At 44.8% G+C, this 14,678-nt stretch overlaps 1 protein-coding gene across 1 annotated transcript in view; it reads left to right on the top strand.

Annotated features, from left to right (window-relative positions):
• The window catches only part of ITIH5 (inter-alpha-trypsin inhibitor heavy chain 5), a 175,007-nt gene that overhangs the window by 27,065 nt on the left and 133,264 nt on the right, over window positions 1-14,678 (top strand). Inside the window, exons 3-4 of the mRNA XM_077264495.1 lie at window positions 2,538-2,701; window positions 6,874-6,972. Coding sequence (XP_077120610.1) covers window positions 2,538-2,701; window positions 6,874-6,972 — 263 coding nt within the window. The remainder of the gene's footprint in view (window positions 1-2,537; window positions 2,702-6,873; window positions 6,973-14,678) is intronic.

Genomic DNA, 14,678 nt, shown 5'->3' with positions numbered 1-14,678 from the left:
ACTAATAGGATTTTTTAAAATAAATTAGCAGCAGACTACACTACTTTGAAAAAAAAGAAAATTGATTTGGCGGTATGACGCAGTGAAAAACCCTGAGCTGGAGACAACCAGGCTATAGCTGCTCACAGATTACAGGGCGAGCTGCAGTCACACGGAGACCGTGCAGACAGCCGTAAACGGCGCTGCAAGGCCCAAAAACCCTCCTCTACTTTATCCTATGTAGTGTTTTTCCACAAATTAGCTGGAGACGGGTGGAAAGACACTAATAGGAATTTTTGGAAAAAATGTGCAGCAGCCTGCACTACTTCAAAAAAAAAAAAAAAAAGGACAGTATGAGGCAATGAACCACCCTCCCTGAACTGAATACAACCAGCTATGGATGGCCTATGTGGCTGCACTCAGACTAGAGAGTGGGCTGCACTCACACACACACACACAGAGAGACCTTGCAGATCGCTGTGAAAACAGCGCTACAAGGCAAAAGGAAGGTGAATAGTAGGTGAACACAGCGGTTGCTAAATTAGCCTTTGGAAAGCACAAAGAAGCAAATCGCTATCTCTAAACTGTCCCTCAGTCAGCAAACAGCGTCCTGTCACTAACTGAATTCACAGCAGAGTGATCGCAAAATGGCGCCAGCGACTTTTAAACTGCATCATGACATCATTTCAGCAGCCAATCACAGCCTTGCCAGTAGTTTCATGCCCTCCATGCTAAACAGGATGTGCCCACACTTGGAATCATTCTCATTGGCTGAATTTCTGCATTTTGAATCTGGGAACTTCCGATTCCGGTATCCGATACGCGGCAAGTATCGGAATCCCGGTATCGGAATTCCGATACCGCTAGTATCGGCCGATACCCGATACTTGCGGTATCGGAATGCTCAACACTAGATACAACACAACAGTCTTGCTATCAAATTCAACTTATCGTGACTCAGCTGTCCTTTAGTCGCGTGTGGTCCGATGAGTTATGGAATGCCAGCGGGGCCAACACTGCATCTTCAGGCTTCCCTGCCCAGTACACGGTCCCGCTTCTGGCGGCAATGGTTGGTCACCGATTTTGCCCATTGAGCGCCTAGTCCATTAATCTGCAGAACCGAAATGTAAAGCTCTGCCCATGTCTCTGCTCGGCATGTGCTCTGCTGCACACCCGCCGATAGCTGGATATACACCCTACGATACTGCTCCTGGTGCTCGTTCCTCAGTGCACCCGCGCCGTGCTGCTTCGCTTGGCACCTGACTCTCTGCGTGCTCACTGCTACTCGGGAGCCCTCATTGAAGCCCTCCCGGGTCTCTGCTCCACGCTTCACCTCACTTCGCAGAGCGCAGTCGGCCCCTGCCTTCTCCTTCCTCCGGCAGGAACTCTCTGGCTTTTCCCGCGCTACACTCTCTCTCATCCCCCTGCTTATCACGCCCCTTTTCTCTAGGTCATGGGTCCTGTCCAGCTCCCATTTCCTTCCACCCCTGCAACACTGGACGCAGCCTCGGCAGTTCCGGACCCAGTATTGCGCAGGTACCCACAGCCTGGTCTTCGTCTTTACACATGTATTTTGGGCTGAAAATCATTTTTGCACCTGGGTTTCATTAAAAATATTGCTTCATTCAGCTTTGCAATTTCCTTGTTTTACTGCACAATTAGCTTTGATTGTCTGTGGTAGGAGCTCATAAGAAGAAAGATAAAAGAGTTCCAAACTCTCCTTTTAGACCATCAGAACAATTTCACTGAGAGTTCCTCAGATAACTCATTTTGCAGCCAGCAATAGACAGTGAAATACAAAGGCTATTTAAAACAAATCGAGAACATTTTTAATAAAACTCAATTATCAAAATGTTTTTAGCCCCAAAAACATGCATTTTAGTAGAAAAAAAGGTCCCCCAAAGCCCTTTATTTAATTTTGTACATATGGAGCTGTATATAGTGCCAAGGTTACAATAGCAACTACACATATAATTATAATGGATCCGGAATAATGAAAAGCAAATTGGATGATACATTTATTTCCATATATTTCATCTTTGACTTCAATGGTAAAAATATGTTTTTCTTTATTAGGTAGAATAGTATATTTGGTTATGCTAGTATGGTTCTTAGAAATGTGTTTTGAAGACAGGAGACTCTCAAATCTCTTACTGGATCCCCGGTTCGGATTTTGACTACCCGTACTGGTGCAATGTCATCTAGGAAGGTGAGGGATTCGCGAGTTTCCCATCCAGCAGCCAGAAACTACTGACGGCCGATAGACTGGAGGCCTGCGAAGCCATCTGCCCATGCCTAGCAATTGCTAAAACAGACATGTCGGTAGTGGTGACAGGTCTTTTTTATTTCAGCAATTAATGGAAATGTAGCTTCCTTTTAGAAGACCGAAGACAAAATGAAAACATTCTAGAATGAGCAGAATGTTACACAAGACAATACAATAATACGATTATCAGTTAATGAATGGCATTTGCAATATATTACAGGGTCAATGAGTAGTCTGCAGCCCATTATGTATATTATTAATGTGTCTATTAAATAAGATTATTTATTTACAGGAAATCAGACCCTTGATTACTGACTTCACTGTGAAATCCACAATCATATCCCGCTATGCCTTCACGGCGGTGTCCTGCACCATGGTGAATAGGGTCATAGAGGCAAAAGAAGTTGTATTCCAGATGCAGATCCCAGCCGCAGCCTTTGTCTCCAACTTCACCATGTAAGAATACGTTCCATTGTACTAAGACAAAGAGTTGAAATTACATGGGTAACATTTTCAGAGAACTAAGACCTAATTCACACGTAATTTTCCTTCTCGTACTTGCTGATTTTCTTCAGTGTGCTGGATCAGATTAACATCAGTATTTGGTCAGTGTCATATTTTTTACCATCAGTGATTTTCTCATATGCCCCCCTCCAAAAACAAGAAAATCAGCAAAGCTTCTCCTACCCATAACAGTATTAAAATGACATCACATGGATCATCACACGCAGATGGTATCAATGACTTTTCCATGATTTTCATATATCCATAGACTTGTATGATTTTGATCCATGACTTGTATAAAAAACGGACATGTCTCCATAATTTCTTTGTGAACATATGGACTGCAAATAAACATTATGGATTTTGGCCTTAAAGGGACTCTGTCACCTGAATTTGGAGGGAACAATTTTCAGCCATAGGGGCGGGGTTTTCGGGTGTTTGATTCACCCTTTCCTTACCCGCTGGCTGCATGCTGGCTGCAATATTGGATTGAAGTTCATTCTCTGTCCTCCGTAGTACACGCCTGCACAAGGCAATCTTGCCTTGCCCCTATGGCTGAAAATTGTTCCCTCCAAATTCAGGTGACAGAGTCCCTTTAAGCATTTAAGGCTTCATTCAGGTGTCCGCTTCTATCCATGATTCTCATGAGTAGAACACGTACCCATAATAGTCTATGGGGCTCTTCACATATCTGCATTTTTTTGCAGGCCAGGTGTCCGTGCAAAAATCATGGAGATGTCCATTTTTTTTATTAGTATTTCATAGCAATACAAGGTCCAAGAGAATCATGGACAGCACACGGATGGCAGCAGTATGATGTCCATGATTAAAATTACAAAAGATAGGACAAGCTTTGATATTTGTCTCTACGAGAAAATCACTGATTATAAAAACAGAGACATTGCTCTCCATCTCACGGGAAGCATTTTACAATACTGTATATGTAAGGATATGTACATGCTGCCCACGTTTCTGCCGTGATGATAGAAATTTCAATGTTGTGAAATATGTTATGTGATGCAATGTGAAATGTGTAAAATGTAAAAAAAAAAAAGTGTTATTGATATGTAATATCAACTGTGTTGCGTAACGTGAATGGTGTAGTGCGTTAAAAACTTGTGTAGTTTGACTAGGAACAGTTGGATATAATAGTTGGGACTAGCCCACAGTGGGAGGGGCCAGTGTAAAAGTGCGACATTCTGGGGTGATCCTAAATGAGAGGAGACTAAAGAGAAGGGATAGCAAGATCCTGAACATTAGTGACAGAGAGACATAGTGACTCTCTGGAGATGGGTCTTAGGAGATGACTAGGAATGAGCGAGTAGTGAAATATGCGGACACACTATACTCGTAACGAGTAGGTCTTAATACTCGGGTATTCGTAATGAATAGCGAGTCCAATGCAAGTCAATGGATGCAAGAAAAAAATCGCACAGCACTCCCACCATGCGAGTGCTGTCTGATTTTCACGCACCGGTGTCCTTTGAAAAGTCGGCAATTCATATGCGGCTATAGTAAAATCACATTGACAGGTTAGAATAGAATAGATAAAATAGATATATACACATAGAATATATATATATATATATATATATATATATATATATATATATATATATATATGCTGCAGTATCAGTAACACCCATATATATATATATATATATATACAGTATATATATTGCATAGAGATATGGATAGAAGATTAGCTGGTAATTCATTTGTCAGGTTCTATAAAATCAATGCAGGAGCCGACAAGATAGGATACATGGTTTACATACAGTAAATCCATGCAGAATAGTTTGATATATAGATGTGTGTGACCAATACAATTAGTATAGTGTGTATGCAAATTATGGGACTTATGTATTTAATAAAATAATCTTTTCGGGGAAAAAAATGGCGTGGGCTCCCGCGTGATTTTCTGTGCCAGAGATGGAAAGCCAGCGACTGGGGGCCGATGTTTATAGCTTAGGAAGGGGTTAATACCCATGGATCTTCCCATGCTATGAATCTCAGCCCGCAGCTGTATATTTAGCCTTTACTGGCTGTTAAAATAGGGGGACCCCCCAAGAAATGACTTGGGGTCCCCTATAATTAATAGCCAGAAAAGGCTATGCAGACAGCATAGCCAGACCCAAGAGCTGAACCACCTTAGATACAGAAAACACCAGAAAGTGTTAGAGCTTTAGGAATCATTTGAATAAGCCTTTACTTCTAGAGATGGCAACAGTATATTAAAAAGTATATATAAAAATTGTCATATAAAAAATATAAACATATATGTGAAACCACCGCAGGCGCAGGATAAAAACACCCATATACATAGTAGTGCCCCGATATAAAAATATATATATAAAAAAATTCCTTATATTTTTATTTCATGCTGTGTGCATAATAAACTACTATGTATATGGGTGTTTTTATCCTGCGCCTGCGGTGGTTTCACATATATGTTTATATTTTTTATATGACAATTTTTATATATACTTTTTAATATACTGTTGCCATCTCTAGAAATAAAGGCTTATTCAAATGATTCCTAAAGCTCTAAGACTTTCTGGTGTTTTCTGTATCTAAGGTGGTTCAGCTCTTGGGTCTTCCTAAATCACAGTGGTTTCCACTGTTGCTTTTACAGTACATCCTGATCACCGGTTACTTGTTATCTTAAGGAAATATATATATATATCAGTGGTATAATCCAAGGGATCAAATAAGGGTATACTGTATTCAATAGACAGCATAGCCAGCAGACAGCAGACTTGCACCTATTGACTGGGCAGGAGATCCGAATATTGTGAGGCGAGTACTGAAATAATCGCTATGTTCCGAGTACCGCATTACTCACCGAGTACCGAATACTTGCGAATATACTCGCTCATCCCTAGAGATGACGCCTAACCACAAGACACCGAGCTTATAATGCTGCAAGGAAACGGGCCTAAACAGGACTGAGTATGTGCAACTAGTTAGGGGTCTGAAGCGAGAGTGGCAGGGTGCCAATAGCGGAAGGAGGAAGTGGAACCACAGAACAAGTAAAAGACACTTGTTGATCAGGACTCTAGTGTTAAAACTGGGTTGTGGTGAAGTAGGGAGAAACAGTGGACATATAGATCCCTGGAGTATACTACTAAGGAAGGAAACTGTGTGAGAAATGTTTCAAATTGTAAAGGAAACGCTGCTAAGAATTTGTACCTGCTATCACTTGTATTTAACCCTTGCCAAGTTGCAGTTCAGTACAGAGTTTATTTTTTAATGGTGGTCTCCCTCATTAAATGGTGAAATATCTGGTTCTGTTAAACCCGCAAGCCCAAGTCTACACACCCAGCTAGGACCTCCACGTTCATGTAACGTGTGGGCGCCACAGACGTGTGTCTTGCTCTTGGCTACCGACCTGCGCCCCATTACAAATACACCTGTATATAATATACTGTATGCCCAGTGATAATAATACAAGAATTATTAGGAACATATATTCATAATTGGTTTGTAGATGTATTGCATTGTTACATGTTTTAGATCAGGGGTGTCAAACTGCATTCCTCGAGGGCCTCAAACCATGCGTGTTTTCAAGATTTCCTTCTCATTGCACAAGGTGCTGGAATCATTCTGTGCAGGTGATTAAATTATCACCTGTGCAATACAAGGAAATCCTGAAAACATGACCTGTTTGCAGCCCTTGAGGAATGCAGTTTGACACCCCTGTTTTAGATGTTATGAAAACTGTTGGAGGAAAATAGCGCAATAGGGTTTTATCCGAGATTGAGCAGTCAATGCAAGGTGAAAGCACTCACCAGACATAGCTTAAGACAAGCATTGGAAAGATTCGCTGTTGCAGATCCACGAGGGACCGGCCGTTGAGAATACAATCTAGGAGAACGTGGTCAAATTCTGCGCTGCTGAATCATGTAGTCCAAAGGTATTGTTAAAAAGTGGTCTTTATTCAACGCGTTTCTGAGTTTCAAAAAACTCCTTCATCAGGAAGTACCACATAAGAATTTGACCATGTTCTCCTTCATTATGTTTTAGATGTTATAATTTGTAATCACTATATACATCATTTTTCTCAGTTTATTCTTTTGTACATGATGTGTCCTGTGTGTTACTAATATTTATGTCCATTGCAGGATTATTGGAGGCAGGACTTATCACAGTGAAGTCACATGGAGAAAAAAGACAGGAGAAAACAATATACAAGAGTATGATAAGATTATTGGTGATGGAGGGTAAGCAGGAATTTACTATGTTATACCCATTAGCCTACTGTATATTTTATATATTTAACCAACAAAATATTTGCCTTATGTAATACCCCCCTTTAGGGCTACCACGGTACACAGGGTGTTATTGGGGGTCTCACCTCTCCAGGGCACAGTGCCTCCACCCGAATCTTGATTGGAGCTCTCTCTGGGACTGCAGAAGGACTATTATCTTCTGCCAGGGGCTGACTAGGGAAGCCCCTGCCACACTCAGTACACACACACAGGGATCAGGAGTAAAACAGTTTAAAAGGTTTACTGCTATGCAGCATAAATGAGATGGATTTAAAAGAATAACATGCAATACAAGTAACTGTGCTCTGTCAAAGTCATATACACATCACACTCTAAGTCTACTTCAACCCTGCAAGTATAATGTAGCAATGTAGCAGGTTTTTTTTTGTTTCTTCCGGTTTAACTCAGTCCAAACGTTGGGGCCCAGTTGCCGCGGATGTTGGCGCGCAAATTAGAACAGTTGGTGCACTTAGAAGAATATTAATGGCAATAGTCTGGGCTGAAATGTACTCACTGTAAATAGCGCTGGTAGGACCACAAGTCTCAGAAGGGCACTCACTGCGCATCTCCAACGGTCGGATGGTTCTCTGGACTCCAGCTGGGGGCGGCCGGATTCAGACCTTTATACGGTGGGAGTGCTGGCAGAACTCTCCAAGTTCTTGATGTAACTTGCTCCAGAGGGTAAAAAAAGGCCGCGCTCTCTCCAGCAGCGCGGGTATATCTGAGGGGACAACAAAACTGCAGCGTAGAGGGATGCAAATCCACCGTGCTCAGTCTCTCACAGCAAGTTGCCACGCTCTTTTCTTTCTCTGAATTCTTGCTTTCACTTTCTGCCCAGCTCCTCCCTCCAAGTCCCTCCTCATCCAATCCAGGCTGTGTCATCTGACTGAAACAAGGGTCCCTGGGAATTGTAGTCCACTGCAGCTCAGGGGAAAATCTGCTAATGTCTGTAGGTCCCTGTTTAACAGCAGCTGCAAAGCTCTTCTTAGTGTCTGTAAGTCCCAGTATACCAGTAGCTGCCCTGACAGTACCCAGTGCAGGTGTTACACTTATATACGGTAAGTATATTTAGCATTTTATTAGCTGCTGTGTACAGTCATAGGGTTTACAGCTTCTCCAATATCCGGAGCAGTACACCCAATGTACAATGCTTAGAACACAAGTATCTGAGTTTTACCTATGAATATGTACAGTCCCCTATATCTGCCCTTATGTCAATGCAATCTATAAAAGTAATAGAACTCTATGGAGCTCCATTTTAAAATACTCAGACTTGTCGGCATTTTCACTTTAGTCAGTCACTACTTTATTTAATGCATACGGTTTTTGGAGAAGTTTTTGCCAGATTTTAGAGCCTAAACCAGGAGTGGAAAGAGAAAGAAAGAAAAAAATATGAAACAAACTCACTTTTCTGTATACTGTTATGTTTGGCTGAAAAACAAAGCAACAAAAAAACAGCAAAAGTATTTTCTGAAGTCTCCACGGATCTTCAGAGACTGTTTAGTATTTCATCTAAGATACATTTACTTGAAAATACCTGCAAAGTGTAAGGTGCTAGTATGACTGAATATCCTAATAGTCGAGATTGTTTTTAAGATAGAAAACATGTTCACACTTGGCAGGTTTTTAGCCGATAATTTTAGATGAACTACCCTAAGAGGGTCGGATCAAAATCGGCAATGCAAGTCAAAGGGTCTCTGTAAAAATCGGACTGAACTTGGATGACATCTGAGTAAGGTCCGATTTTCACAATCTGTCAGAATGGAGAAGGTGGAGAAATTTTTTTCTTTTATTTCTCCACATGTAACAAAAATGGATAACACTTGAACCACAGTCTGATAAAACTCACCAGAATAATTGGTCCATTTTTCTCGTACATGGAAAATTCGGACGTGTGAATAAGCCCCAAGTTTGGACACACATAGCACTTGGAGCAACTGTATAACGCATCCAAGGTGCATCATCTGAAAAGAAGCATCCTAAATGTTGCAGCAGCTATGCATTGCAAAGAAATTGGAAATCCGAAATTAATTGTTAATTTCTCCCACTTGCCTATTGTTAATGTCTCCTGAGGTGTGCAAGAGAGCCCACTGAAGATCATGTAATCGCTAGTTCTAATAGAAGCATCAGCGGTTTTTATTAACCTATTCGCTAACTAACACTTACTGAGGTCTGTACAGCCTGGAAAAGCAACAACAAGAGGGGTGATAAACAGTTTCTAGCTTCTTCTCAGAGACCCATCCAACCCTGACAGGGACCCCACCTGCTCTTCAGAGGTTTCAGGAGTGGGAACCCTAATGCAGCATCAGATAGCTGGCAGTCAAGAAGAATTTAAAATAGGAATCAAAATTATCTTTTTTATTAAAGGGGTTTTCAAGCAAAATTTGATTTTATTCAATAGATATTTGAATAATAATGATAATTTCCACAATTGAATGTGTTACTGTACATAAAATGTTCCTGTGCTGAGATAATCTTATACATGTGCCGCTGCTGTGCAGGGGTGGATTAAGGGTAGCCAGGGCCCCGGGCTGTTCAGACACTGTGGGCCCCCTGGTCATGTGACGGGGTCGTGACGGGGTCATGCGACGGGGTCATCATATACCTGAGCCAGATTATTCCAGAAAAATAGTTGCTGTGTGAAACTATAACCTGTCAAACATCCATTGATCTAGTCAATTTACCCTTCAGTTCAGTATATAGTATACAGTGTATAGTGTCAGTGTATAGGTCACACTGACTCACCAGTGATGTCTCTAGGTAAAATCCTTCATCTTTCATCCAGCATAGACCGCCATCACTTCTTCCAGCCAGGACTTGTCTCTGCAGGAAATGACACAGTTATCTCGAGCTCCGCTTGTAGAACACATTACTTAATTTTTCCCAACTTCTACATTACACCACATGAAGGGTGTAGTAGCTGCGGTGAAAAGGGGTCCCAGGGTCGCTGCTGGAGGAGGCAGGAGTGGGGTGATGCTGCAGGCCGCAGGCTGATGGACTGATGGAGCATGCTAAAGCTTTTTTTCTGTTGGAGGAGGCTAAGGGCATACTATGTGCAGATAGACTTCTATATATGGTATATATTATGTGAAGCAATACAAATGCTGAATCGGAGGAAGGATGGGGACAGAAGCCACTCTGAGCCTGGAGTTATTGCTGCAGTAATGGCAGGAGGTGTCTGGGGTCAGTGATTACAAGCAGTGAATTAGTGCCTGTGATGCAGCTCCCTGCTATCTGATCGGTGCAGGATCAGGTTTCTCAGCCATTCACTGCACCGACCAGGAAGCACAGAGCACACAGTCACTAAGTCACTGCTGTCATCAGGGACACGTGCCTCCTGACACTGCTGCTCGGGGGATACTAACCAGCAGCAGTGATAACTCCCGACCATCCCTCACCTTGTGCTCTGGAAGAAGAGGCCATGAGATCTGGAACAAAGAGGCTGCAGGAGACCTGTGGCAAGCAGAGGACCCAGAGGAGGAGCTGCGCAGACCAGGGCAGCGGGGGTGCACTCAGCCACTCACTAAGAGGCTGAAGTTTGCAATCGAAACAAACTTTATTTAAAATGTATACGCTGCCTAGCCACGCCCCTGCATGTGGAACTGGGAAGCGATGCTGTGATTGTCCTGCCTCATAGAGCCAGCAGCAGCATCAAGAGGAGAGGAAGGAGGCCCTTACAGCGTCTTCTGCAGTGTGCAGGGCCCTCTCTGACGGCAAATGACTCAGGTACCGGCCGCCTTCCTCTCCACTTAGTGGAGATGCTGTCGCTGGCTCTATGAAAGAACAAAACACTTCAACAGCTGATTGGGCCCCCTCTCCTTCGGGGCCCCTGTGCAGCCGCACCGGCGGTATGTCCGCCCATGCCCTGATGGCGGCGGGCAATCTGAGTGGTAGCCCAGGGCCCCCCCACACCACTGGGCCCTGGGCTACCGCCCAGATTGACCCTACTATAATCTGCCCCTGCTGCTGTGTACTGTGTAATGGCTGTGTCTGACCGTACAGGAACATGGTCTGATCATACCACAGCTCCTGGGCAGGGGAGGATGCAAAAGAGTATACATATTTTACAGCAGGGATCACAGATGATTCTTTCTTTGAAGTAAAACATTGTTTAAAGGGAACCTTTGTTAGGGCTGGCGGAACGCACCAAATTATAAGAGAAATGGTATAGATGCGTTCGCAGCCCGGGGTCCACCGTGCAGAGATGGAACCTGCTGCTGAGTAATGACAGACTATATGGCAGTACAATGTGGATACACACAAGGGTTAACCTCACCCTGTGTGAAGGAATCAAACCCTGTTGCGTCACAGGGCCGCGGTACCGCACCAAGAGCACAAGCAAGGAGTCTCAGGACTCTATCCCAAGACACAGGATTAGAGAACGTTCAGACCACTTGCGCACGACACCGCAACTGGGGTGTCAGAGTAACTTAAAATATAACGTAAATGCACAAGAGTGTGTTACGTGCCGCTCTGGCGGACGCCACTAACCACCCAGACTTGGGATAGGAAAGCGCTCTAATAGCGCACGGCGCCGCACTGGCGGTCACAGCGATTAGATGCTGTTTCGTGTGTTTAATGCTCACGGCTCAGCCGGGCGCTAGATAGCAGACATCCACCTTACGCGAGCAGTCATACACAAGGGAGGGGATGTTTAAAGAACGACTTGCACTCATCAACACACACACATTTTCAAATGTACACTAGCGCATGGCCGAGCGGCCATGCGAACCTTTTATAGCGGAAGTGGTACAAGACCTTCCAGATGGACCAATAGGAGCCGCAACAGGACCTGAGCATGTGACCCCCGACCTCCAATGGGAGGCCGTCCCGTGGGCATGCTCAGTATGGGAAAAGCAGGACTTAGTCCCAGAAAGACCTGGTCGCTGCTGAACATTGCTGGCTACAAGGACAGAGCCTGGAAGGGCAGTAGTAACCAGTCGTCCAGTATCAGCCTAAGCTAGACGCTGGGACCTACGTCTCTGCTGAGCAGACTCCACTGCGGCTGGAGAAGAATGGGAGACTGCAGCGGAGATGGTTCGAGATTCCCCCAGTGCAGAGGCGTGAACTCGACACCTAACATTACCCCACCTCCTTGGACCTTGCTACGCTCGAAGGCTGCAATGAGCTGCGGAGCTCGAATGTGCTCAGCAGGCTCCCAAGACCTGCCCTCTGGGCCATAACCCTTCCAGTCCACCAAATAAAATTTCTTCCACGTACCACCTTGCACCCCAAAATAGTGTTCACCTCGTAATCGTCCATAGACGAACCCGATGTCCCGGCAGATGACTCAGAAAACCGGGACATAAATACGGGCATCAAGAGGGACACATGAAAGGTGTCGGTAATACCTAGGTGTGGAGGAAGGGCTAAACGGTACACCACAGGGTTAACCTGTTTGAGGACCTTGAAGGAACCCAAGTAGCGAGGTGCAAACTTAGTGGACTCAACATGCCTGATGTTGCAACATACAGCCTGATGTTACAGGCAGAGAGCCACACTAAGTCGCCAGGAGCAAAGGTTTGGGCGGGGCGCCGATGAGCATTGGCGGAGGACCTCATTCTCTCCTTGGAGGCCCGAATGGCATCCTGAGTGCGGTCCCAAAGGTCCCGTGCCTCCACAGCCCAGTCTGCCACCCTGGAGTCGGCAGAAGACACGGGCATGGGAACAGGGACATGCGGATGCTGCCCGTAATTAAGGAGGAATGGAGTCTGACCGGTGGAGTCAGCTACGGTGTTGTTAAGCGCAAACTCTGCCCACGGTAGCAAGGATGCCCAGTCATCCTGCCTGGCAGAAACAAAATGACGTAGATATGTGACCAGAGTCTGGTTAGCCCTCTCTACCAACCATTCGTCTCGGGATGATATGCCGAAGAGAGATTCAACTCAATACTGAGTAGATGACAAAGCTCTCTCCAGAATCGAGACGCAAACTGGGGACCCCGGTCACTGACAATTTTGCCGGCATACCATGTAGGCGAAAGATATGTTTGATGAACAAAGCAGCCAGAGCCCGCGCAGAAGGTAGCCGTGGAAGAGGCACCAAATGCACCATTTTGGAAAAATGGTCGGTGATCACCCAGATAATGGCTCAGCTATGAGACTTGGGTAAGCCCACCACAAAGTCCATCCCGACCATCTCCCAGGGCCTGTCCGCCACCAGCAGGGGGTAAAGCAACCCAGCTGGCCGTTGCCAAGGAGACTTGTTCTTGGCACAGGAGACACACGCCCGAACATAGTCTGCGACATCACGAGCCATATGCGGCCACCAGTACGTCCTCGCCAAGAGCTCAGATGTCCTCTTGGTCCCAAAATGTCCACCCACCCTGGACGAGTGAGCCCAAGAGAGAACCTCCGGTCACAAATTAGATGGAACGAAAGTCTTGCCTGGGGGCATAGACTCTAGTGAAACCGGAGCCACAGTTCAGGTTAATAAACTTCTTGAAAGTGGTTTTGAGTACCTTGAGGGGTGCAGTTTTTAGAATGGTGTCACACTTGGGTATTTTCTATCATATAGACCCCTCAAAATGACTTCAAATGAGATGTGGTCCCTAAAAAAAAATGGTGTTGTAAAAATGAGAAATTGCTGGTCAACTTTTAACCCTTATAACTCCGTCACAAAAAAAAATTTTGGTTCCAAAATTGTGCTGATGTAAAGTAGACATGTGGTAAATGTTACTTATTAAGTATTTTGCGTGACATATGTCTGTGATTTAAGGGCATAAAAATTAAAAGTTGGAAAATTGCGAAATTTTCAAAATTTTCGCCAAATATTCGTTTTTTTCACAAATAAACGCAACTTACATCGAAGAAGTTTTACCACTATCATGAAGTACGATATGTCACGAGAAAACAGTGTCAGAATCGCCAAGATCCGTTGAAGCGTTCCAGAGTTATAACCTCATAAAGGGACAGTGGTCAGAATTGTAAAAATTGGCCCGGTCATTAACGTGCAAACCACCCTTGGGGGTGAAGGGGTTAAGGGCAAGGTCTTCTGCCTTCACCCAACGTCACGCAATATCCCTGGTAATGCTAGCTCAACCAGTACCTGTACGAGTGGTGAATGGGTCGACACTTGCCCTCACAGATAACACACCAGGCCATCCCTTTCACTCTGTCCATGTCGCCATCTCATCAGGAGATTATATCTCTGCTCGTCATTCCTGAGGGAATTGATGAGATCCTGTTAGGAATGCCTTGACTACGGTATCACTCTCCTCATATCGAGTGGTCCACAGGCAGAATTTTAGGATGGGGTGAATCTTGTGGGGGTAGATGTCAGAGGGAAAGTGTTCAGGTTGCTACTACTGAGGTACCCGCAGATTTAGCCTCTCTCCCCAAGCAATATTGGCCCCAGTAGCATAGCTACTGGGGGGGCAGAGGGGGTCATTGCCCTGGGCCCAGTCACCTGAAGGGGCCCACCGGGAGATCCACTGCAGAGTCTGAGGTGTCAGGGAGAGAGCAGCACAATGCCGGCTGCAGAGCCTCCCTCCATGCAGAGTGCAATGTGGTCTCACCTGAGGAATCTCTTCCGGGCTCGCAGCAGCAGCTGCAGTTGCTTTCTGGCTGTGCAGTGTGTGCACGCTTGGTTTGACTGAGGCACGCTGGGTCCTAGTACCCTCCTTGCATCTATCTGCACACTTTCTGGTTCTTCTCACT

This window comes from Ranitomeya variabilis, chromosome 5 (genome assembly GCF_051348905.1).
Source record: "Ranitomeya variabilis isolate aRanVar5 chromosome 5, aRanVar5.hap1, whole genome shotgun sequence".
NCBI lineage: Eukaryota > Metazoa > Chordata > Amphibia > Anura > Dendrobatidae > Ranitomeya > Ranitomeya variabilis.
The sequence above is the reverse complement of the archived record's forward strand: the minus strand, read 5'-3'. Positions and strand labels throughout refer to the sequence as shown.